Source organism: Macrobrachium nipponense, chromosome 6, assembly GCF_015104395.2.
Source record: "Macrobrachium nipponense isolate FS-2020 chromosome 6, ASM1510439v2, whole genome shotgun sequence".
Classification (NCBI taxonomy): domain Eukaryota; kingdom Metazoa; phylum Arthropoda; class Malacostraca; order Decapoda; family Palaemonidae; genus Macrobrachium; species Macrobrachium nipponense.
Window position 1 is genome coordinate 38,093,950 of NC_061108.1, and position 27,107 is coordinate 38,121,056.

Consider the following 27,107-nt stretch of genomic DNA (forward strand, 5'->3'; position numbering starts at 1 on the left):
TATGTATTCTCATATTATTGTATTATAAAATACTACGGCAAATCTAAGCTAGTATTCCGCGGAGCGGCCAATGTTTTGGTTAATCAGCTGATGGCGAACACAAGTTTGTTTCGCCACATTTAACGCAATTCTGAGCAAATTTTCTTGCTTCTAGTTGGCATAAACGAATATCTAGATCCTTGACTTATATGAGACAAGGTTATTTTCCCTTATACGACGTGTTTTTAGGTGGAAATATGAATTGAATATGTCTCGTTGTGATTGTGAATGTTTTTTTTTTTTTCGTTAACAGATTACGTTGGCGGCATGTTTATTGCATAAAAAAATTATGTGATTCCTTCGCAATTTTCCTTTATATCATCGTAATACAAACTTTACGTTATTTATCTTATATCAGCGTGAAACCAACAGTAAAATGTGTTCTATCAAGCCCAGTAGTTTTGATTCAAATTATTTTATCTCAATTTTATCTACAGTTGTGTTTGATGGCATACGATTACTGGAGTTTTATCCTTGTTGCCGATGCACGATAACAACCATTAGCAGCTTGAATAGTTTTCTCAGCTTCAGTTAAAATAGGTATAAATTTAACTGTATATTTCCCGATTGATCTTTGATCTATATTGATCTTTGATCTATAGCGAATAAGTTATTACATTAAGATACCTCAGTTTTATTCTACATAACGTCATTTATAACAACTACAGTAATAGTGTACAATGATTGAAATACAAGCCAAACGGATGTTATCGAATTCGGCTGTACTTATAAAAAAAAAAAAGTCGTTTCACGTTCGGCAAACGGATGTTATCGAATTTGGCTGTACTGATAAAAAAAAGCCGTTTCACGTTCGGTTGTTCATGGCTGCACACATTTACGCAACAAGTACAACGTTAAAACCATCTTTCTCTTTTGCTGTTTTTGAACTTATGTAACTAGAAGATGGGATAAATTTAGGCTATTGTAATTTGGTCTCTCATAAAATCGGATTATCGTAAAGCAAATTATCGGGACCTGAACATTACAAGCTACCTGTACACTGTATAACACCTTATTATATCTTTACATACTCCACACACCTAAAGGATTAAAGCTAGGCTTTTTTCACTTTACAGTATTTATAATATTATAATGTACTGTACAGTAAATTCTATAGATCTATGCTGCATAAATATAATTTTACTTATTGCGCCATCGCGGGATTAAGGCGCCGTTTGACTGGTCTAGGGTGCTGTTAACTGCTCCAGAATTTCGAAAGAAGGTGTGCGGCGGCCGTAGGCTTTAAAATCGCTTAGTGTCGAAAATCACTTAGCGTCGAAAATCACTTAGCGTTGGCGGCCAGGAACGGGCCCCCTGCCGCTAACCGAGGGCCGCCTGTATATATAAGTTGAGAAGACAGTATAAACTCACTACGTACAAACTGCCATTCTTTTCAATGAAGTATGTCTCAAAGAGGATGTTCTTCCAGCAATATAATACTAATAGAATTCTTACTACTATGCACTACTAAAACATTTCATCTCAAAGATCTTCATCTGTACTTTTTCGTCAGAATTCAACATACACACTGCTTCCTCAAAGGGAAGCTGGCACAACAATCCCTTCATACGCTCCTGTATTGATTTTCAGACACACCACTCTTACAAATCTTTTCGAAACATGACACTACTTCTTATGCTTCACCTATTACGTAACCCTTTCCCCCCCACCTTATCAACTAGTGCATTTACTCTTAAATAACTGTAAGGCTGAGGCATTTATAATTCTATCTTCTTGGTTTCCTTATATTCTTTTAGATACAAGCATTTTTAAATTCATTCTCAAGTTCCTTTTAAAATTTTGGCCTTATTTTTTTTTTATTGCAGAGATGGAAGAGGCACCAACCAAATGTGTTTCTCAGACAGTAACAGTTAGAGTCACTGCACAAGTCCTTTTTATTGATTTTGAGGGTCGTAGTGATGGAGAAAGTATACGGAAAATAGTTGAGGTAAGACTATGCCCAGTGTCCATGAATATAACAAAGTACACTTGTTAATGGCAGTGGTTCTGTTCTTGGCTGAGCGGTGATAACTGAAAATCGCAGATAATTTTGGTAATAAATAGCGTTTATAACATTGTAAGCGGCAATAAACTGCTTATCAGCGCTGCTAACTGTTTATTGGTGCCAATAAACCACTTACCAATGCTGATAAACCACTTACCAATGCTGTGAAACTGCTTACTGATGCTGATAAACCGCTTACCAATGCAGATAAACCATATATTGATGCCGAAAGTTGCTTACCGTCACCGAAAATCTAGTTAGCGACGTAGTTAGCCAAGCTCTGTAAAACCATTCATGATTTCAATTTAGAATAGCTTAAATCTTTTGAGCTTAGATTTCAAATCTTCCTATCATGGCTTATGATGAAATTTGAACATAGTTCTTAAAGATTTAAGGTTACCACAGTTTGAGCCTTTGGAGAAGGCATCTCTTTAAAGTTCTGAAGACACTTTTCTTTTAGCTCTTGCTACAGCAATGTGTATTAGTGAGCTTCAACCCCCCCCCCCCCCCCCCCCCCCCCCCCCCCCCCCCCCCCCCCCCCCCCCCCCCCCCCCCCCCCTTCCTGTATGTGGGCTTTTTTCTGGTTTGAAACCTCTCTCTTTTTCTTCCACTGCTTAGAGAAAAAAGACAGAAGTGGAAATCCTTTCAGATTTTGTGTCAGCACATAATTTAACTACCTTGGTAGGCAGTGAAGAAGTGGCCTTAATATGTCCAATTAGAACTCTAAAGGTTTACCTGGACAGACTTAAATCATTAAGAGAAGGAGTTGAGAAATTACAAGTATACTGCGGTGTTAGGAGGCAAAACATTCCTATATCAAGAGTACTTACATGTGGAGTTGATTGCTGAGCTTTTACTGTTTTTGAAAGTAAAGCCTCATGGCATCCATACTGTAAGCATGTCTTTTTATTTCCTTTGAAACCTTTTTCTAGAGAAGGTTTTCAGTGCAGCTTAGATGAGATGATCTATATGTTTTTTGTCCCACATTATTTGCGAAACATTCAAATTTCATATGAGACATGTAAAGCCCCTAGTCTTATTATTGCAGTGGGGTTGTTTTCTCCTGAACCAAATACGATAGTAACCTTGCTTTTTTCTTATCGTTCGTTGTTAGGAAATCTGGTATTGAATTTTGGGAGCATAAAGGCACACTGTGTATAGGAGCACACCTTCATATTTGATGGTAGTTGTTTTCTTTAGTTCTGGACTGTCGGTTATGAGCTTTTGACTTAGGCACAGAGTCACTAGTGCTGTAGATAGTCCTTTTTCCCTGTAAGAATCCTCTTAACAAGTCTTGCTACAAGGACTTGCACCTTGCTGCAGTTTTAACTTCTGGCAACAGTGCTTAGCAGGAAGGTCCACACAACAGGCAGGAATGTTTAGAACCTTTTTTCCTTTCATTAAAAAGCCTTTAGTTTGCTTGGCTGAACAGTTCTTTATCTGGCTGCAGTAACCCATCATCATCAAATTTGGTAGTCAGCTAATAATCAGCTAACTGTAACAGTAGGTAAGATTAATTTCAAATAAAGAGAATTTTTATGTTAAAATTAATTGTTTGGATACTTACCAACTGTGAATGTGAACCACCCAGCCTCCCCACATCTAAGTGGGTGGTCATTAAAAATTCTGACAAGACGACAACCGTTCCAACACCACCTGTTGGGAAACAATTTATTACAGATGCTCCTAGCTGGTCAGCCAAGCATTATTTTGTTTATTTTGAATGTCAATTGCACCCAACAGAGCAAAGGTGTAAGCTAACTTTAAAAGTAGGTAGGAATCCAAATAATTAATGTTATTAAATTTTCATGTTGTTAGATCTTTCCCATCTAGCTTTGGCAGAAAATTTTATGAGGCTATAATTTAGGTTATAATTAATTTTAAGATTTGAATGAAAATTTTAAATTTTTTACTATGTTTCTTAGATTTATAAAGTTCTATAAGAGTTTGTTTGTTCTTTCAGGCAATGCATCCATTAAGAGTTATTTTAGTACGTGGATCTCAGACAGATCTTCAAGCCTTTGCACAAAATATTAGGAGCATGACAAAGGCCAAGGTGTTCACACCAAGTTTAGGAGAAATTGTCAATGCTTCCATGGAGTCACATATTTATCAGGTATTTTTAATTACAAATATTTCAAAGGATGTAGTTTTAGTAATTAATGTTACACACCTGTAAGGTTATTTTAGGAGTAGTATTCACCATTGTCCTTCTTTTAGTGTGCAAAACATGTTCAGTAACTCAAGCATAAGCTCACCAAGTTTCATGAATTTTTATGAATCTTTTAATTAGCTCTTATTACTCCATCAGTTCCTTACTTTATTAAGGTAGCTATTATGCTGTGAAAGTATCAAGTGTGAAACAATTTTTGGTGGATTTCAGTTAATTTTTCTTAATTGTTGTATTTTATATGGAAAAATTCCTTTTAAATTAATTACCCTGTTTTTTATCATTTTGTACCCTTAAGTGGGTTCCCTAGGTCCTAGATGTATTACTTATCTGTCTGTTGCTTTTTTCAACTGGTCTCACTCTGATTTTCACCTTACATTAAAACAAATATTTGGGAAGCCTTGTGTGATTTTAAAAATTTAACTCAATGGTGTTGTTGTAGTACTTTTAATAATAATGATGGTAATGTGTAAGAATATTTTCAATGAAAATGTCCCCTCTTAGGACGAGGTTGGTAGGAATTTCAGTAATTTATTTTCATTTGCAGTTTTGTATTAACAAAAACACTGGATTATTCAAATATAGGAATGCAACAGACATTTGAATACCAGGTGTGGCCAAAAGTAGTTAATGAATTTGAAGAGAAATACTGTATATACTCATCCAACGTGTGATCTCATGTATCGTGCGACCCCCAGATTTTCACCCATCTTAGTTTCAATTTGTGGGTTAATCTTCTGCTGATCAGAAGAGATGCAGCATTGTCCAGGATGGAGAGATTGGTTGACCCTGTGTCCTTGATGGCGCTCAGGAATGGGGATCCGTTGGATTCTCAGTTCTTGTTTCCTCGGACTGAGCTGGAGGACACGATAGACCGGTGACGAGCTGACACAAAGGACAGGTTGGTGCACCAGGCTGTCTCTAAGTTGGAGTCTTGTTCTCGGAGACATCCCCCTCCTCCTCCCCCTCTTGTTCAGCAACAAATGAAGAGATCATCCCTAGTAAGCCGTCTAGAAGTTCGACTTTGGCTGGGCCCTCTCATTTGTCATCTCAGCCAAAGTTGGATGACCAACGTCCCTTTTGGCCCCACTCTAACAGGTCAAGGAGTTGGTTCCAGGGCTAGAAATAAGGGGGGTTGTCGATAGGTTGGGCACCTCTCCCTCTCCTGTGCCATAGGTTGGGGATGGGGGGGGCAGTTGCCTGGCGGGCCAGTGGGCCAAGTGGCAAAGTTATGGGTTGGAGAAGTGAGTAGTAGATGTCCTTCGTGTGGGTTATCTACTACCGTTCGACTTCGCCCCCCTGCTCTCAGACAGACCTCTGCTCAGGCGAGTGTATTCCCCCAATTCTCCAAAGTTCTTATCTCTCCGGGAGGAAGTGCAGAAAATGCTGGACAAGGGTGCGATAGAGGAAGTGGTGCGTCCCTCTCCAGGGTTTTAGTCACATCTTAGTGCTGAAGGCATCAGAGGGTTGGAGGCCTGTGATCAACCTATCCTCTTTGAATCATTTCGTCAGGAAGACAAGATTCAAGATGGAGACCCTGTGATCGGTGTTGGCAGCAGTGAGGGAAAACGACTTCATGCTGTCGATAGATCTAAGGGACGTTTCCTTCCAAATCGCTATTCATCCATCGTCCAGGAAGTTCTTTCGCTTCTCTTTTGGAGACAAGGTGTTCCAGTTCAAAGTCCTGTGCTTCAGATTGACCACGTCCCCTCAGGTGTTCACAAGGGTCTTCTCTCTCGTCTCAGCTTGGGCTCATGCTCAAGGGATCTGTCTGCTGAGGTACCTCGACAAATGGTTGGTCTTAGTGAGTTCCAGACAGAAGCTGCTGCAGGACAGAGATTGCCTGCTTTGGTTTTGTCTGGAACTCAGCATTTTGGTGAACTTAGAAAAATCGAATCTCGTACCATTCAAAGAATTCTTTATCTAGGTATGATCATCGCTACAGTAGCATCGAGGGTTTTTCCGTCAGATCAGAGGTTGGAGAAATGTGAGTAGTGGCGTGTGACTTCCTGTTGCAGCCAGATCAGTCAGCTCATTAGTGGCAGGTTCTGGGAAGTTTATCTTTTTTGGAGAAGCTGGTCCCTCATGGGCGACTTCATCTTCGGTCTCTGCAATGGAGAATAAGATCTTCATTGGTGGTTGGACGATCAGAATCTCTTGGAAGGTTTTCCTCTGCGTTCTCTGCTGCTGGACTTCCCTCTGTTTTCAGATGCCTCCCTCACAGGTTGGAGGGCTCATTTAGGCAGCCTCATTACTTCAGACATTTGGAGTTTAGAGGACAAGGAGCAGCATATCAACGTCATGAAGTTAAAGGCAATCTTTCTTGGTCTGAAGGAATTTCAGGAGTAGATAGAGGGACATTCTGTACTTCTCATGTCAGACAACGCCACGGTGGTCACTTATGTGAACAAGCAGGGGAGACTGGTTTTGCATCAACTTCACACTTTGACAGTGGAGATTCACCAGTAGGCGGTCAACAATTCAGTGGAGCTCTCGGCCACGTATATCCCAGGCAAAAGGAATGTGGTTATGGACAAGCTCAGTTGTCGGGATCAGGTCCTAGGCACAGAGTGATCCCTTCATCAGATTGTGGCGGACAGGCTTTTCTAGGTTTGGGGAATGCCTATGCTGGACCTCTTTGCAACTCGGTTCAACAAGAAGCTAGAGGCTTTCTATTCAGTGGTTCTGGATCCTCTGACCAGTTTTCACCCAATATACACGCGTTGCGAGATCTCACAGATTCCTTGCTTTTCAATCTCTGATTGTTTAACCAGATCCAGCTAGGTGCTTGAAAATTATCCTATTGTTAAAACCTCAGGTTTTATAGCTATGGAAAATACAAATTGTCTTAGAAAATTTGTCATTTTATCATGCATCTTGTGTATCATCCAAGTTCCTATTTTGAGTGTCAGTTCATGAGGTTGGTGGTTTGATGTGCTAACAGCTGATGTGAGTCATTTGGATGTGTGCTGCTACTCAAATTGTTTTTCTTTTGAAATCCCAAGAACTGACCACAGAAAATTCCAAGATTAACAAAAAAACCAAGATAATAATAAAATAATTGCAAATTTGCTGTGTCTTTGGGTGTGTCTGCCTACGCCCATGGAGACTTTTCTAGACTCATAGACTCCACAAGAAGGTCAACCATTAACTCAGCCAAAATAATGTTTTTGGCGTTGGAATTAGACCATCTTATTAAGAATATCTTCCATGTGTTCAAAGTAGTGAACTTGCTTGATTGGATTTTTGGAGCTTTGGGCTCCAAAATCAAGGAATGTTCGGTGCTGGATGAGGACTCTTTTTACAGACCTTTGAGGAGTAATTTCCTGCCTGGATAAAGGTATCAAGGACAGTTCCCTGGAATTGACTTCTCTTTACATTGGGCATTCTGAAAAAGAGAGAACTCTGGTGTTTTTCCACCACCACCAAAGGAGTGTCTCGGACACAGAGGTCCGCCGATCTTTACTCACCTCTGGATAGTAAACACCTTTTTCCGCAGAAAGAAGTAAACATATGACCTTCTCTCTCATTCAGCCAAGTGCTCTCATGATACCACTCCTAGCTCACGCCCTTCACCTTCCACACGCTCTCAATCCTTTCGTTGCAGGGGAAACGGTAGGTCATTCCCTAGATTGAGGGGAAGAGTATGTTTCACTCCTCAAACCATTAGGAAATCCTCCTCCAAAATCCCACTAAGAAGTGAGGGGGCAGTCCTCTGTGCACCTGTAGGAGCAAGGCTCCGCCAGTTTTGGATGAACTGGGAAGCAAGAGGGGCGGAACCTTGGATCGTAAAAGTGTTGAGAGAATGCTACAACATTCCCTTCAAGAGCGTTCCACCCTAATACAGCTCTCTGATAGCTTTGACAACCTACTTGGAAAATCCAGAAAGATTCATTCCCCTGTCAAGAGAAGTTTTATTCTTCTTGCAGATGAAGGCCATAGAGTTAGTAGTAGACCCGCAAACTCCCAGGTTTTACAACCAACTATTTTTAGTCCCGAAGGCCTCGGGGCTGGAGGCCTGTGTTGGATGTAAGCACTCTGAATCTTTTTGTCCGAAAGACAAAATTCAAGATGGAAATGAATCAGACAGTTTTGTCTTCCATTTGTTAAGGGGGTCTCCATCTATGTGGAAAAGGCTTACTTCCATATCCCAATTCACCAGGCTCCAAGAAGTTTCTTTGATTCGTTTTCAAAAACATAGTAGTATACCAATTCAGAGCTCTGTGCTTCGGGCTTTCAACAGCCCCACAAGTGTTTACCTGTGTCTTAGCCCCTATTGCAAAATGGCTGCTCCTAGTCAGGATAAAAGTCTTTCTTTACCTGGATGATTGGCTTTGGTTGCAGACAGAGAAGAAGTGCACATAGTACCTGCAGAAAAACTCTATCATTGGCACAGGAGCCTAGACTTCTGATAAACTTGAGGAAGTCACAGATAGTCCCCTGTCAGAAATTATCTCCTCACCTTTATGTAGGGTGTTGAGTCAAGGGGGAGCATGGGGGTATACAATGATGTACCTGGAGTGCCCACCAGTTTTCAGCAGATGGGTTGTGGTTTTTATTTCAGTGCAGGTGATAGCCTTGTTTGATTATTTTACTCTGGTACTGTGCCCAGGGCAAGGGCATCTGTTTTTTAGCTTTGCAAGCCATTAGACATATCCTTCACCAAAAAACTCCCACCTTAAGTAGAGGTGCCCCGTGGCTATACCTCCACGCCACTACAGATTAAGATGGCCACCAACCAGAGGCAGTATTTACTTACTGTAGCTCTCTTACCAGGTGAGGAAACAACAAGCATTGTATCAGTCTAGCAAATTTTTCTATTTCAAATTCATTACCATGCCTTAATGTTTTGGAGAAGAATATGTCCATGTATCCCACCCCCTGTCAATGTGGGATTCAGCTATGTAGTAATTACATGAAAGTGTTTTTTCATGATAAGATTAAGTTTCATATATACTTACCAAGTAATTACAGGATCAGATCCCTCCCTCCTCCCCTCTCATGGACATAAGGGCACAAACAAATTGAGCTCTTAAGCTTTTTTATTTTTACGGTTCCACACTAACAGACGAGGCTAGTCACCTACACAAAAACATTTAGGCTACCACACGAATGGAAACTATAGCTATGTAATTATGTACTTGGTAAGTATATATGAAACCTAATTAGATCGTGAAAATAACATTTTAGATTGGTTCATGGACAATTTTGTTCATGTCTTGTACGGCACTGAACAACAAATTGCAAAATAAACTTGTAAAACAATTGTGAGAAAAATTAATTAATTAATTGTTACCCACCAAAATATTCCATTCTCTCTATGGGACTTTTAAGAGAAAATGTGTTATATTGATATAGGGATAACTTACTCAAAGATATCCAGATTCTCTGAATTTTTGGAGGTCAAATAAAATTTTTCTTATGCTGTTCTCAAAACTAAATACTTATTTTACTAAGAAGACAGCCAAATTCAATTAAACTTTTACTATATACTAACTTTATTATGTCATCAGGAAAATTTCTTTTATATGCACCTTTTTATTTTACTTATTAATTTTCAAAAGTGATCTCATGATTTTTTCAAATGCAAAACAAATGATCTTAGGAGTCAAATTTCTAAATTTCCCCACGAAAGAAGTTTCATAATTAATTGTAGAATAAATGGTAAAACTGAAGCAAAACCCTTCAATTCCAGGTTAGAAACAAGCATTTACTTTATAAAGGGGTATTATGTCATCGGCATGCCCCTTAAATGCCTTTTAAGAGTGCTTATGCTTCCTGACCACATGCAGCCATTCTAAGCCACATACTTCTCCCAGTCAGTTTCCTCTAAGAATACATCTCCATTTTGCCCTCTATTTTCAATGACAATACTCAAGTACTCCTTACCTTCTAGTACACCTCTTTAGTATATGTTAACTAAATCAGCTTATCACAGCCTCTCTTTTGCCAAAACCAAGCCAGGCACAGATTCAAACCTGTCTTGGAAATGCAGTCTTCACTTTGTCTTTTATATCCCTAAACCGTATGCACTTAGTATTTCACCCCTTTCATTGTTTTAGTAGATATTTATTATATTTTTCTTGCAGGTCAAGTTAGCAGAATCTTTAGTATCATCACTGGTGTTACAACAAGCTGGTCGGGATGTTGAAGTTGCTTGGGTTGATGGTACTGTTTCATTTCCCACAGAAAATACTGATGAAAATATAGAAGAATCAGAGAGACAAGGTAATTTTGCTTACTCAATATTTTTTCTATGTTTTAAAATTGTATAATTGTCAATTGTCTTAGAATGTTCTTTTAAGGAAAAAAAAAGAAGTATTGATTATTTAGACTGAATCTTACCCACTGTTAAAGTTAGCTTATATCTTTGCACCTTTAGGTACTATCAGCATTCGAAACAAAAAACAAGAACGAAAGATGCATGGCTAACCCAGCTGTACTGTCTATAATCACCATTTTCCCAACCAGGTGGCTTCAAAATGTTTGTGTTCTTGTCAGAATTCTTCCTCCCATGTCCTTCTTCATATGGTGTGGTTTGGCTGTAATAATATTGAATATTTCTGGCTGTATTTTTCCTGCATCATATTCCTCCATTGCCCTCTTTTACTCCTGCGCCACCTTCCATTGCCCCTGAAATGGTTCAGGAGAAAAGATTAGGTAAACTTGAAGAAGATATTAGTTTACTGTTATCATCAGGTACATATTTAACTGAATATATGATGGTCAAAAATCACAATGCCTCCATATTAGTCATCTTTTTCTGTTTCCCCCATGAGAGAGAAAGTGTCAAAGCCTTCAGTTGTCTGTAGCCCACCCTCTGGACTGTCCTGGTGTTCCCTGCTGACTAGGAACCAAGGCATATCTCAAGACTGAGATTTGTGCCCTTTTTCGGCCATCTCATAATCAACACGTTTTTTTAAATATATATTTGTTCATGTGCAGAACCAACCCTCAGTCTTAACAATAGGATAATCTTCTTGTGCCAGCTGGAAACCAGTTAAAAACAATCAAAGATTGTAAAGCAAGGAATCTGTGGTATCTGGCAACTCATGAATACACGAGGTGGAAGCTGGTCACCGACCATGCACAGAACTTTGTGACATGCTAGTCTTTCTTTGACTGCCTTGGAGAGTAGTTGTTTTTGCTCTCCTCCCAAGCTGGTTCCTTCGTTTGCCCATGATTTCTTTGATTTCAGTGTGTTTGTTTGAGTGATAGATGTGCATCATGGAGTCCACCAATTCTTCTAAGCCTTGTCACCGTGTGTGCCCGGGTGTTCGAGGATTTCTGTGTTCCAGGTTTTTGGCTGCTGTCATTTCAGATCCCCATATGACTTGCAGTAGGTGCCGATCTAATTATTGTACTATTACTAATTCTTGCACAGAATGTTGTGCCTGGCCTGTCGCAGTGGAGGGCATTCAAGAAAAGGGAGTATGGTAGAGTTTCTTCTTCATGAGAGGGGTTTTCACCTCCTCGTTCGGACGTATCAGCTTCCCCCTGCTTTGGTTGAACCGCTGTCTCCTTCCTTTTCTTCCATCGATTCGTCATTGGAAGTATCGGGAGTTGCACAGTATATAATTATGTCTAATTTAGCCCCCTCTTCTCGGGTTCTAATTTCCTTCCTTAGAGGGAGGAGGCTTCTCAATCTGTTTCTTACATTTCAGATTCGGAATCTAACAAGATGGCAGCTTTTTGGGGATCTCTAGGTCTACAGGGTCCCCCCTCCTTGGATGACCTTCTTTCGTACCCCACCCCCGGTCCCATCGGCAGTCCCCCCACCTCTAGGCTTACATTTCTTTGGGTCTCATGTGCCGCCTCTTCTCCCTCTCCTCCTCGCTATTGAGTCAGATGTTGGAGGATTGAGGACTTTGTGGCTTCGTCATCGTAGAGCAGGAGGAGTGCTTCGCTGGCTTCCTTACGCAGCTGTGCCTCTCCACTCCCCTACGTGTTCATGATAATGGAGGGGTTGAGAGTGAGAGGAGTGCTTCGCTGTTTCCCCTACATGGCCGTGTCTCGCCCCCATGCGTACATGTTTGTAACAATGGAAAGGTTGACAGTGAGAGGAGTGCTTCGCCATCTTCTATTCACAGCTGTGTTTCTCCCTCAAGTCTTTGTGTTCATGATCAGGGGAGTGTTGTGGACATGAAGGGTGCTCCCACGACTAAGGTTCACAGCCGTGTCTCTTCCTTTCACAGCCATGTTTCTCCTTTATGCGTTCGTGTTGGAGATCTTGGAAGTGTTGTGGTCAAGAAGAGAGCTTCACTATTTTCTCTACATGGGCGCCATCGTGTTCAAAGGAGTGTTAGCCCCGTATCTCATCCGTCTCCTGCTCCTGTTCCTGTTCCAGTCCGTCGTAAGGATGATAAGGCGCCGATTAAGAAGTCGAAGGTGCCTGCTACAAGAGTGTCTTCGGCTGCTTCCAAAGATTCTTCTCTCATCAGTGTCAGTTGATGCTTGAGATTGTGAGAAATTTCTTGTCTGCGGACATGTTTCTTGTTCTACTATTTTGTAGAGTTAATTGCTAATGCCAACCAACTCATGTGTTATCATTATCTGGCAGTTCTAGTGTTGCATGTGATCCTGTTAGTTATCTATGAATTTTAGACATAGTATTCCAGTTGCTTAGGCAGTTTCTGAAGTGGATTTCAGTACTTCTGTCATACAGTTACCTGGCCTGTCATATCATGTTTCTGTTCCTGACATTAACCATTCCCTCTTACTCAATCGCCACCTCTTTTGCTATGTTTTCCTTCAATATCCTGTGACATCATTGCTACTAGCCCCAGGTTCATTATCTTCTCATTCACTTGAGGATTTACAGGTCTCTGCTCCCCCAGTTCTTCCATTAGATGTTTTGGATTTCAACCCGGATTTAGATGATTCTCCACTATTGTTTAAGTTCTTTTTAAATTGTGTTGCTTCACTTTACCCACACCTTTTTCCAGAAGATGAGTCAGTTGATCGGCAATCAGTTTTGCCTGCTGCTGCCTCAGCTCCTTTTCAGGCAAGTAAGAAGTTAAAGTTATTTTGTTCTGTTAATGTACATTTTTAGGCGATATTGAAAACATTTTCGTTTAAAGCAGATTATTCAAATGCAATTGCTCCATTTCCCTTTTTCATGAAACTGAGGAGAGCTAATTACTATGAAAGAGGAGCATTGCTAGATCTCCATTCTTTTTAAGTTGCTAGATTTTTCAAGTTGCTCGACCCAATGAAACATAGTTGTTGATCTGATGGCTCCTGTAACAGATTCTTTTTTTTCCCTTACCACGATCAACGTGGAGACCGATCAGCTTAATCAGATACAAAAAAAGGAGGGGGGGTTGAAGGCCAAATACAAGTTAAGGGAAAAATCGTAAGTTGAATTTACAGGAAAATGTATTTACACCTAAACATTACTCTACTGAGTTCAAGACACCAATATACTGAATTCAAGGCACCAATAAGGACGCTCATGACCCTCACATAGAGCCAAATACTAGATTGACAGCTAGGAGAAATGAGCATGTGTCCAGGGCACGTGAGATGATTCGCATCGTGCAATTTCTGGCCCAGAGCAGAAGGACAGGGAAGAATCTACTGTGGCGGGATCACAAGCTAAAAAACAAGTGGGCAAGACCCCCCTCATAAATTTAACCACTCTAGCTGCCAAACTCACCCTCAGCCACACTTTCCTCTTTTCACCACGGAGTACACACAGGACAGTTGACTTACCTACAGAAACACATGTACTCACCCCAACTCCAGATACTCAGGGCTATGCTGTGCTGTCCGCTGAGCTCAACAACAACAACACGACAACAACCAAAGACCACAAACCCACAACACAACAAGCAACCTAGTATCACAACCCCACAACTCAACAACACAACAAACAAACAAGGACTACAACCACAACTCAACAGCACAAAAAACAAGATAAGGGTTCCTCTGTCCTAGAAGTGAGAGAAGATCTTTGTTGGTGATTAGACAATCAGAATCTCTTGAAGGGTGTTCCTCTGCATTCTCTGCTGCCGGACTTCCTTCTGTTTTCAGATGCCTCCCTCACAGGTTGGGCCGCTCATTTAGGTGGGCTCATTACGTTTTGAGTTTAGAGGACAGACAGTAGCATATCAACATCATGGAGTTAAAGGCAGCCTTTCTGGGTCTGAAGGAATGTCGTGAGAAAGTAGAGGAACATTCTGTATTTCTCATGTTGGACAACACCATGGTCGTCGCTTATGTGAACAAGCAGGGGGGACTGGTATCACGTCAACTTCATGCTTTGACAGTTGAGATTCACCAGTGGGCAGTCAGTAATTCAGTTGAGCTCTCACCCAGGTATATCTGGGTATACCCGGGCAAAAGGAATGTGGTCGCGGACAAGCTCAGTCATCAGGATCAGGTCCTAGGCACAGAGTGGTCCCTTCATCATGTTGTGGCGGACAGGCTTTTCCAGGTTTGGGAGAAACCTATGCTGGACCTCTTTGCAGCCCAGTTCAACAGGAAACTAGAGGTTTTTGGTTCGGTGGTTCTGTATCCTCTGGCGTTAGCAGAGGACGCATTCCAACATCCCTTGAACAACCTGGAGGTGTATGCCTTCCCTTCATTTTGTTTGATCTGCTAAGTGCTGAACAGGACAATGAGCTTGCAAAATCTCGGGATGACATTAGTAGCTCCTCTGTGGCTGCAGGTGGAATACCACATAGAAAGATTCCACCAGTCAGTAGAATCCCAGTCTCTTCACGGTCGGAGGCCATCAAATATTTCCTCCGAGCAAGAGGCTTTTCTCAGACATATGTCTAGCAATCTCAGGAAATCTACCTCTGCCGTTTACCAAGGTGAATGGGCGATATACTGTGATTGGTTTCGTAAACAGGGTTTCTCTCCACTCAGAACCTCTATTCAGCACATAGCAGACTTTTTGGTCTTCTCATGGATGAGAAAGTCTTGTCCATTTCCACTATTAGAGGCTACAGGGTGGCCTTGAGTTTAGCGTTACGTCTTAAGAGGTGTTGACATCTCCTCATCCTGGAAACTCTCCTGGCTGTTTAAAGGGTTTGAGAGTCATGTTCTCCAAGGGAGCTTAAGCCTCCAATGTAGGATGTTTCCTTGGTCCTGAGAAGTTTCACTAAAGCTCCTTATGAGCCTTTACATCATTCATCAGACAGGAACTTGACACTCAAGATGGTTTTCCTCTTGGCCTTTGGCTTCTTCAAAGAGAGTGGGAGAGCTTCATGGCCTGAGCTATGATGTGAGCTCTTGTTGTGTCCTGTCAGGGCTCTGCGTTGCTATCTTAAGAGGATGAGACATCTTAGGCTAGATTGTCATAGGCCTTTTGTTAACACAGGACGTTCTAAGAAAGAGGTGTCCAAGAATACTATCTCCTTTTGGTTACACGAAGCTATCAGGCAGGCGTATTTGACTCTTGATTCCGCCGCCACATCTGTGCAGGCTAGAGCACATGGCGTCAGGGGTATTGGTCCCTCTCAGGCTTTCAAGAAAAATATGGCTGTTCATAGAGTTCTGAGTGCTGGTACTTGGTTACGCCAGTCCACATTCACCTCTTTCTATCTTAAGGAAGTTGCCCACAGATCTATGGACACGTTTTTCTTGGGTCCTGGGGTGGCTGCCCATCAGATTGTGTGACTCATTGTTGCCCTTAACTGGGCACATTTGTATCTTATCTAAGACGATTGTGTGGAAGAGAGAATGAGTGAGTTGGCTGGTCTCTTTCTTTCTCTTGTTCCTTTCCTTCTTCCTTCAGGTGGGTTGAGGAATAGACTCATCATTTGCTGGACTGGTCTGGGACAGGTGAATAAGGTAGTAGTACTGGTTGTTGTTTGCTTTGTGTTCAAATAGTCAAACCCTCTATTCAGTAGCATATAGTACTCTCTCTCTAGCAAGGGGGCATGAGGAGTGATAACGAACTCTGATGCATTGGTTTGTTATCGAACAGTCATAATTTCTCTTTAGTTCCCTACTGCGATGAATCTTCCCATATATCATTGTAACCCAGTTGGTTGAGTTGTTGCTTCTCATGGGCATTAGTCCCTCTCATGTAGATATTTCCTTTGGAGTTGGACTGGTGGGTTGGCCCCCAGCTGGTTTAGGATGTCTGTACCTCCCACCAAGTATAAGTCTATCCTGTTGTTAAGACCGAAGGTTTGTTCGCATATGAACAAATGACAAATTGGCAAATGTTCATATTTTGGTGGATTTAAAATGACAAATTTTCTAAGACAATTTGTATTTTTCATAGCTACAAACCTGAGGTCTTGACGTTTTACTGCCCACCTCGAGCCGCCCCTCTTGTCATCTTATGGCATACCGGGTTGAGAAAGACTAAAAATGTGGTAGTGTGGGTGCATGGTCTTTGACAAATTTTCACCCGATATACGCAAGCATTGCCAGATCTCTCAGATTCTCTGCTTTCAATCTCCGATTGCTTAACCAGATCCAGCTAGGCGCTAGAAAATTATCCTATTGTTAAGACCTCAGATTTGTAGCTATGCAAAGTACAAATTGTCTTAGAAAATTTGTCATTTTAAATCCACCAAAATATGAACATTTGCCAATTATTGACCAATATTTGATGTGCAAGAAAAGCAAATTGAAAAATTGAAAAACTATATAAAATCAGTTTGTACAATGCAGCAATCCTTTGCAACAAAATATGCTTGAAAGAGGATCTTCTTTCCTATTATTAATATTATTGATTATTATTATTATTATTATTATTATTATTATTATTTTTTTTTTTGCTCTATTACAGTCCTCCAATTCGACTGGGTGGTATTTATAGTGTGGGGTTCCGGGTTGCATCCTGCCTCCTTAGGAGTCCATCACTTTTCTTACTATGTGCGCCGTTTCTAGGATCACACTCTTCTGCATGAGTCCTGGAGCTCACGGTTCAGCGTCTAGTTTTTCTAGATTCCTTTTCAGGGATCTTGGGATCGTGCCTAGTGCTCCTATGATTATGGGTACGATTTCCACTGGCATATCCCATATCCTTCTTATTTCTATTTTCAGATCTTGATACTTATACATTTTTCCCTCTTTCTCTTCAACTCTGGTGTCCCATGGTATTGCGACATCAATGAGTGATACTTTCTTCTTGACTTTGTCAATCAACGTCACGTCTGGTCTATTTGCACGTATCACCCTATCCGTTCTGATACCATAGTCCCAGAGGATCTTTGCCTGATCGTTTTCTATCACTCCCTCAGGTTGGTGCTCGTACCACTTATTACTGTAAGGTAACTGATGTTTCTTGCACAGGCTCCAGTGGAGGGCTTTTCGCCACTGAATCATGCCTCTTTTTGTACTGGTTCTGTGCAAGTGCCGGGCATTCGCTTGCTATGTGGTTTATGGTTTCATTTTTCGTATTGCACTTCCTACATATGGGAGAGATGTTATTTCCGTCTATCGTTCTTTGAACATATCTGGTTCTTAGGGCCTGATCTTGTGCCGCTGTTATCATTCCTTCAGTTTCCTTCTTTAGCTCTCCCCTCTGTAGCCATTGCCATGTGTCATCGCTGGCTAGTTCTTTAGTCTGTCTCATGTATTGTCCGTGCATTGGTTTGTTGTGCCAGTCCTCTGTTCTGTCTGTCATTCTCCTGTCTCTGTATATTTCTGGGTCTTCGTCTACTTTTATTAGTCCTTCTTCCCATGCACTCTTTAGCCACTCGTCTTCACTGCTTTTCAGATATTGCCCCAGTGCTCTGTTCCGATGTTGACGCAGTCCTCTATACTTAGTAGTCCTCTCCCTCCTTCCTTTCGTGTTATGTATAGTCTGTCCGTATTTGCTCTTGGGTGTAGTGCTTTGTGTATTGTCATATGTTTCCTGGTTTGCTGATCTATGCTGCGGAGTTCTGCCTTCGTCCATTCCACTATTCCTGCGCTGTATCTGATTACTGGCACTGCCCATGTGTTTATGGCTTTTATCATATTTCCGGCGTTGAGTTTTGACTTGAGTATCGCCTTGAGTCTCTGCATATATTCTTTCCTGATCGTGTCCTTCATCTCTTGGTGTTTTATATCCCCTCCTTCCATTATTCCCAGGTATTTGTATCGTGTCTCATCTATGTGTTTGATGTTGCTCCCATCTGGTAGCTTTATCCCTTCAGTTCTCGATTATTATTATTATTATTATTATTATTATTATTATTATTATTATTATTATTTTCACAGTTATATCCAGTGAAAACCAGCTAGACAGCGAGATGCCTACATTGAGTGTTGTTCCACCAGAAGAGGTAAGGCATACATTTTGTGTTTTCTAGAATACTGTAGTAAATTTTATATTATTGCTAATTTTATGTTTGTTTTTTTTAGCCAATGTTTATCTGGTTAAGGAAAATTTTGTTGTACAACTAGAGTACCGTTCATTTCCATTTGTATTAACATTTATCATGAAAGCCAAACAGTCTAGAAGTATTTAAATTGTTTATAAAGGAATATGAATATAGTCCAAACTAATCTATGAGAATTACAGAAGATGAAAATAAAACCTTGAAAATATGAAAAGGGAAGCAAATGTCAAATTTTTTAAGTAATTGATCTGCTTCATGTTAGTTGTTAGACCCTTTTGATTGAAATAAATTAAGAATTCATGAACAGCTTTTTGTATTGCAAATGAAAAGCCATGTTGCAGCATCTGTGATCTAGCTTATTAGTGCTTCATCAGTTTCATTTTGTAAATCATTGAGAATAATGATTAAGAAGGAAGCATTGATGTTTGCTCTGCCATTCACATACCATATACGTATACTTGTATAACATGCGATCTCGCATATCATGCGACCCCCAAATTTTCACCGTTAAAAAATTATTTGATCATGTATCTTATGTAACATGCGTGTTCAATTTTAGAGACCAAATTACAGAAGGCTAACCTCTTCGTCCTCTTTATCTATCCCATTTTCTAGTTAGACTAATCCCTTTCCCTTCATCTCTTTATTCATCCCATCTTCTATTTGAGTTAGAAAAAGTAAAAGAGAATGCTAAAAGTATCGTTAGTAATGTTATACTTGTGTAAACGTATACAGCCAGAAACAGTTGATTTTCCATGAACAACTGAATCCAATAACAACAGCGGTTTGCTTGCATTTCAACCATCGTATGATAGTACAAAAATTACCGTAGTTATGGTACAAATGACGTTAAGTAGAATAGGACTGATATATTTTTACATTACTATAGCCTAATTCACTAAGGAGAAAAGATCAGCAAGGGCATGTATGTACTGCTAAATTTAAGCTGCTAGTTTTAGCTGAAGCTGAGGAAAGAATGTTCATTAGCTAATGACTATTATCATGCATCGGCAACATGGAAACTTCGGTATAGCACCGTCAAACTCGAGCGTAAACAAAATTTGAGAGAAATGTGTTTTAATCAAAACTGTTTGGCATGAAAGAACATATTTTACTGTGTTCACGCCAATAAAAGATAAATATTTAAGGCTTGTAATGTTCTGATGAAATCAAGTGAAAATATTGAACGCAATCTGTTAATTTTTTTTACGCAATAAATATGCCCTCAGCGCCATCTACTAACAAAAACAATAACTATTTAATATCATTCACAACAATACATATTCATGTGATATTTTTACTTTAAAACACTTTGTATAGCATAAAATAACCTTGTCCCATATCAATAGAGTATCTTGAGATTCATTTATGCTAACTAGAAGCAAGAAAATCGCTCTGATCTGAGTTCAATACAGTAAAATAAACTTACCTCACAATCATCCTCAGCTGATTCCAAAACATTGATTGCTATGTTTGTATTTTATGATACAACAATAGTAATATGAAGATACATACAATATTATTGGATGCAGTGAAGCAAAGCAATACATTCATTATGTTTGTATTTTATCATATGATACTAATATGTGAATATTACATACGCTAATTTTATATCTCATGTATGATGCGACCCCCTTAAAATTATCTCCAAAGTTAGGTCTTCAAAAGTCGCGTGATATGCGAGTATATACGGTATGTGGCCATACAGTCGACAAACCTATTTTGCACATGACTTATATCCAATAGGTATAATTAAAAAAGATGTCCATTATTTAATATATGACACCTTTCAGTTTCAGTTCTTATTTATCTAAAATGCTGTGTTAGTGTTTACGTAATGTGATATTTATAAATTAATAAGTATATCAGTAAATAAGATGTTATTTGTGTTTTGACAGTTTCACCAAGATGCAAATATGAATGTTTGTGGTTTTCAGTAAAAGTGAATGTGTTATTTGATGCTGCTAGTGCATCTCCAGGATAAGATGCGTTTACCAGTAATTCATAACCTGAAGTTTCCATTCAGGATAAACTTTCAGATGGACTCTGCATTGGTTTTTCTGGTTCCATGTGTTACTTTTGTATCATGCACTCTTCTGGTTCTGTTTGTTACTTTCATGTTATTTAGGCATGTTACTTCTTCATCTCCACCCCCTTTTGCTGACATGCACATCTACAATGGACCTCACACAATAGAACAAAGAAAACAATGGTGCCATCACCTTCATATAGGGGAGCAGTTGTTCTGTGATATGTGTGACAGGTAGATACCCGTGAGCTGGAACTAGATTTTTCATTGGTCAATGATCTAACAATAACTGTCATAGTACAATATGTAGTATTCAGTGCACAACCATTCTGGCAACTATGGATACTGTCTTTTAAATGACAAGTAATTTTTTGAGGTAGCAGTGGGTTGGTGATCAGTTTTGTAAAACTTAGGCATTGCTATGAGACTACATAGAAACATTCAAGTAAACATTATTGTTGTTGACAAGAATTCAGTCCTGACCAGAGATATAAAGTCAGCACATGATTCACCTATCTGTACCAAGACAGATTTGAAGCTCACAGTTCTGTAATTCCTGACAATTGGATTGTTGTAGAGCCAGACTCAGTTTCAGCTCATTCCTGGCTGGTCTCAACTCAGTATTGGCCCATCCCAGGCCTTGACATAATCTCATGCCAGATCCTGATTCCTTCATGAACCCAGATCAACCAGGACTCAGTCGGCTAAGGGGAATCATTCATTTTAAAATAATCACTGTATAGTCCAACCTCTTAAATCTGGTATTGTGTGGTCTGGAAACTCCCATTAACCATGTCTATTTTTGAATCGACTGCCATTAGTTCTTGAGCGGCTACAAGGGCAGAGACAAATGTCATTTCAGTTTTTGAATTGGATTTCAGAACTAAAGCTTGCTTTGGAAATACGCAAGCACAGTTCATTTCTAACGAAACTCAAAAATATAAAGCATACAAAAGAACTGTAATTGCCCACTATACTCATGTATCATCTGATCTCTTTTATCATGCTATCATTAAAATTTTGTTCAAAAACATGATTTTATCATATACTATATCATGTATATAGCAAGATGTATATACACTAGATTAAACTAGGCTAGACTCTATGCCTGTCTCAGTTTTGATAGATGCCATTGATAATGCATATTACAGTGGACCCCCCATCTGTATTTGAGCTCTCGACAATTCTCTATGGACCATATCTACCCATTATTTGTGCGAAATTCACATATTCACAGTATTTTCCTATGAGGGATATCCACAGATTACTGTTATTTCCATATCAATTTCATGATTAAATGCACTTTTTGTTAAAACTATTTTAAAAATCCAGGTACATAAGTAATTTTAGTGGGGTTTTCTTGAGTTTGAACTAACAAAATATATAGTTTTAAATGTTTTCATAGGGGTTCTAAGTATTCGTGGATTCTAGCTATTTGCTGGTGAGTCCACTGTATAGTATATATCTGAGTTAGCTTTTAATAAATAAACAGGCATAGAAGCAAAAGTTCATTAGGTTAAATGCCAATCTTTCATGACACCTGTAGACCAACAGATTTTAAGTTCAAGGAGTGAGTGCTTGAGGGTTACACAAATTTTCTATACTCTTGGTTTTATTCAAAGTAAGACCGCAAAGGTATGTATTTATACATACTATTAGAACACACCTGTAGAAAAAAGTCCAAGACTTATTATCCCTCTTTGCAGGGTTGTATAAGTCTACTTTTATTTTCTAGTATTACTGCAAAGTTTAAAAAGCATTTTCATTATTCAATGTATGTAAACCTGATATGTATAGTATCCTCCTTGGGGTACTGTCCTTCCATATCAGCGCCAAATATCCAGTTATCATTGTCACTAGACAAGCATTGTAAAACCAGATTGCTGATAATCAAGGCTGCTAATAACCAGGGGACTGCCTGTATAGGTTCGTGTGTTGTTTCCTGTTCTTGATTGCCAACCTCTTGGGTATCTGGAATAAAAAAAAAATGGTTGATAACCTGGAACTGTACATTGGACCAAAAATTTATCTAGGTAGTTGGGATTTATTAGGAGCTAAGCAATTTTGTCACATGTAAATTTCTTTTGTAAGCTAAGCTCTTTTGAGGACGAACAGCAGCTATGCTATGAACAAACACGTTTTAATGTAGGAAAAACCTGGTTTTGGTAGCTGCTGTAAGTCCTCAAACCCACTCACTTTCCATGACAAAAAGACATAGGAATGGTCTGAACATTTATTTTGCAAAGACCTGGTGTGTAATGAGGAAGTTAGCCAATATATGCTGTTGTACATCTGTGTGAGTACGATGAAGAGAGAAGTGAGGCAGCCACTGTGGACAGGAGACAGAGCCCTCCTGTCCTGAGTCCTTTATAATCTATCACTGTGCCAATAAGTATTATTCTGACTGAGAACAACTATAAGAGAATTCTTTTGAGATTTTACTGTTTTTTTTCCATCTGTCCATCCGCCTGTGGTGTTTGTGCATGGCAACACTGCGTCCCAGGCTTTAAAAAATATCCTATTTCGAATATTAACAGTGTATTTCGCATACAGTAAATTATTAAAACACTTTTCAGTTTCAAATGTACACCAAGATGTTTTTTTATTTACCTAAAAGTTACACATAGCGTAACTTTTAAAGCCCGTGACGCAGTGTTACCATGCGCGACCACCACAGGCGGATGGACTGATGAAAAGATAACAGAGTATAGTTCATCTGTCATATAGAGCCTCGGGGACCTTAAAAGTGTACAGTAACTCCTTTGAGGACACAGCAGCTACCAAAAATGTTTTTCTAATTCAAAACTTATTTTATAACCATGCACTGGTCACTTCAGAAGTATTATTTTCTTGTCAATGATTTTTATCAAAATGCAAAATTACTCTTAAGACACATGTGAATTCTTTTTCATCCTTGTAAATGGATGTGACTTCTTTGGAATACAGAAATAAATATACTTTGAATGTTTGAAAATATATTTCCACAATTTAGATTTATTTGCAGTTTTAAATATAAAGTTTGTATGTTGTTGAAAAGATATCAAAGATTCCAAAGACTGTCCTAAAGAATTGTTGCAGGGTACAAATTTTAAAGATTATTTTTCAACTTAGTCAAGAGAAAATTATTTTCATACATTGTGGTAACAATATTTTTTGCATTTCAGAGTTTAGGTTAATCTAATCACATGTTAGTTTGAAGTAATGTTAAGGCACATCATTGTATGTTTAGTGGTTAAGTATCAATAAATTTGTTTAATGCTGATAAGGAATACTTACAATGATTCTTGTAACTAGGCTCCTTACCATGATCCTGTATTCATCAACGATGTTCGCTTGAGTGAATTTAAACAAGTTCTCAGCCGAGCAGGAATTAGTTCAGAGTTTAATGCCGGTATACTTTGGTGTTCGAATGGAACATTAGCACTAAAAAAGGTAAGTTAGTATATAAATTCTTTTGTTGTACATTACATATATATAATATTCGTATATACAACCTGTAGGGGGGTAGTGCTGTCAGGGCACCTCATACAGTGCACTGTAGGCATTGCTCAAGGTTCTTTGCATCATCCCTTCAGCTCTTAGCTGCAACTGCTTTTACTCCTTTTTCTGTACCTCCGTTCATATACTCTTTCTTCCACACCCTCTCTAACAGTTGTCTCACAGTGCAACTGTGAGGCTTCTCTCCTGTTATGCCTCCAGACCCTCTTAACGTCCATTTCTTTTTCAGCTCTGAATGACCTCATATGCCCCAGCACTTGGCCTTTGGCATAAATTCTATAACCCATCCACACATATGCACATACTATGATTATATATATATATATATATATATATATATATATATATATATATATATATATATATATATAGATGTATATATATAGATGTATATATATATATATATTATATATATATATATATATATATATATATATATATATATATATATATATATATATATATATATATATCTATATAATATATATATATATATATATATATATATATATATATATATATATATATATATATATATATATCTATATATATATATATATATATATATATATATATATATATATATATATATATATATATAATATATATATATATATATATATATATTATGTTACGTATATAGCGGCCTTGAGAGAGGCTAGATACGTAAACGGAAGTAAATTAGGGATTTCAAGAGGGAATTGCTTTAACTTACCATAAAACTGAGTTATTATTAATTTCTTTAGAGGAAGGTCGCCAGAAAACTCAGCTCGTTACTTAACAACTGTTTATTTACAAAAAGGCCCGTGCTGGCCTGGAGAAAAGTTAAATGATATTGGCCCCCACGTTGGGGCTTATAGTCTCATTCAATTCAAGCTGATTTCATTCACTTGGGGTAATGCACACTTGCGGGCAGAGAACGGCACGTGACTCATGGAATCTGGAAAAGAATCCCAGATTAAACGAGATAAAAGGAAAAATGACTTCTTGCTTTGATTAAGGCTGATTAATTCTCTAACATTGGGGAAGGTAAACTCGAATGGTTGTTTCACTGAGGTATGCACGAAAGCTTGGTCTTTAACAAGTCACAAAAGGGAGCACGTGGGCCCGATGAGGACAAGGGCTTTGATGTAGAAGGGGTAAAAATGAGAATTGAAAATGAAGTTAGCAAGAGTTCGTATGTAGTAAAAGTGCTGGGGTTGAAGTTTACACTTTCAGACGTACCTTTATGCAATATTCTGTGTATCCTTGTAGAAGAATGCAGCCTGACCTCTGTTCAGGTCTGGGGTTCATGTCCACCAGTACGTCGTGGGTAGGCCTATTTTGGGAGGCTGGCAATTTGACCTCTGTCCGAGATCACGTCTCGCAGCCGACTGAGAGCGATACTGGTTGTTTTCGAATCACGGGGCTTCCAAAAACCGCCTCGAGCATTGCCTGAAAGGTGGTAAACACAACGCCAGCAAATTGGGAAGGAAAATAGGTCTTATTGTAGAAGTCCCTAAAATCCATCTCGAAGCCTAGCTACTCTTGTGACTTGCCTCTCTTACCCTAAGCTTCCGTCAGAAAAACCGGAAAAATCATTACCTACGACATACCCACTCTCCCAACAAACAGTCGCTTCAGGAGAAGGCATGGCTGCTACTTTTATAATTAAAATATAACTAAAACTCTGCTGGGAAGCGAGGCGTTCTATAGACGTAGCAGCTCCCCTGTTAAGAAGGCATTCACTCCCTTTCAGGCGTGAAGGTCTTGGCTTAAATAAGTTGATCGCCTCGACTACCAGTTCTCCTACTCAACTTGAAGTTTTTTTTGAGCAGCGATACGGCCTGACTACAGTGGCCTACCTAACGTATAGGCGGAGATGCTACGTGTACTAAACTTAATGGAGTAATGTAGTCTAGCCTAAGTAATAACTACGGGTTGTGTCTTGTGACGACAGTCTACTCTACCCCACCTAGATAAGGTTACTTGAAGATTCTACTTTCTACTAACGTAATGCCCTGGTACTAAATCATTAGCCTAACCTACTCAATACAGTTAAATGGAGACGCAATCATTCCAGAGTGTGGTACGCACAGCAGTAGTTCAGCGACGGAATTGTTAAAATACATAATGAGAGGTAATGATGCTTGGGGATGATGAGTGGTTAGTGCGTTACCAGGATGGAAATGTAATGAGGTAATTATATTTTAAGTGAGGGTTAGTATCACAATGGCTAGGGGTTAGAGAGTTAGTGCTACTGGCAGAGATCAGGCTGGCTACCTTCTCTGGGTAGGTGCCAGGATCATTCTGCAAATGAATGCGACACTGTACCTCGGGCACAGGTGTCAGGAGAGCATGTGGCTCTTTTGTTAATTTATGTTAATGATTGGTTACGCCCCTTCTTCTTCTTATTCCTCCAGGACCTGGCTATACCAGTCCTAGGAGTAGACGGAGGCACAGACTCGGGGAAATGGAGGCCAGAAACGCCGGCAGGAGCAGAGGCAGTGGTAGCCTGAGAGATTTCAGGAGAACACCCTACTTCGGTATCTGCAGCAACCGTCGTAGGGGTGGAACCTACTGCAGGGGAGGCCCTCACTCCGGCTGCTGCGACAGCCGTCGTAAGGGGAAAACTCCAGGCTGACTCCTGGTCGGGCAGCTCCTGGTTTTCCACAGGAGGTATGAAGGTTAGGTCTGCTGGCACTAGCTCGGGGCCAGGCGCAGAAGTCAAGTTCGGTGGTGGTGGTGGGCTCTACGCCCAGGCTGGACGGAGCTTGGCACTGCTCAGTGCTGCCAAGTGGCACTGGCAGAGAGTTGAGGTCGACTGGACCTGTGGCGGGTACTGGAGGTGCAATACCTCTCAGCGTGCCCTTGGAAATGGGAGACCTCAGGTCATGCCCTAGGATAAGGTCGTAACCTCCTGGAAGGTAGCTTGCAACTGCAAGTGTACATACCTTGGCAAGGTGAGGTCGTACGACTCTCAATTGGACGGTGGGCAAGGATCATCTTACTATGATTGATGCCTTCAATCGTGATCAGTTGCCGTCTATCAATGGTAGCCCCTCGGGGGATTTGATCTTCCGTATCAGGGAG

The 27,107-nt window shown here is 39.7% G+C and overlaps 1 protein-coding gene across 1 annotated transcript in view; it reads left to right on the forward strand.

The window, feature by feature from the left end:
* LOC135216419 (probable cleavage and polyadenylation specificity factor subunit 2) overlaps positions 1 to 27,107 on the forward strand; it is a 217,622-nt gene that overhangs the window by 168,924 nt on the left and 21,591 nt on the right. The window contains exons 12-16 of the mRNA XM_064251764.1: positions 1,866 to 1,987; positions 4,008 to 4,160; positions 10,304 to 10,442; positions 18,387 to 18,451; positions 23,832 to 23,969. Coding sequence (XP_064107834.1) covers positions 1,866 to 1,987; positions 4,008 to 4,160; positions 10,304 to 10,442; positions 18,387 to 18,451; positions 23,832 to 23,969 — 617 coding nt within the window. The remainder of the gene's footprint in view (positions 1 to 1,865; positions 1,988 to 4,007; positions 4,161 to 10,303; positions 10,443 to 18,386; positions 18,452 to 23,831; positions 23,970 to 27,107) is intronic.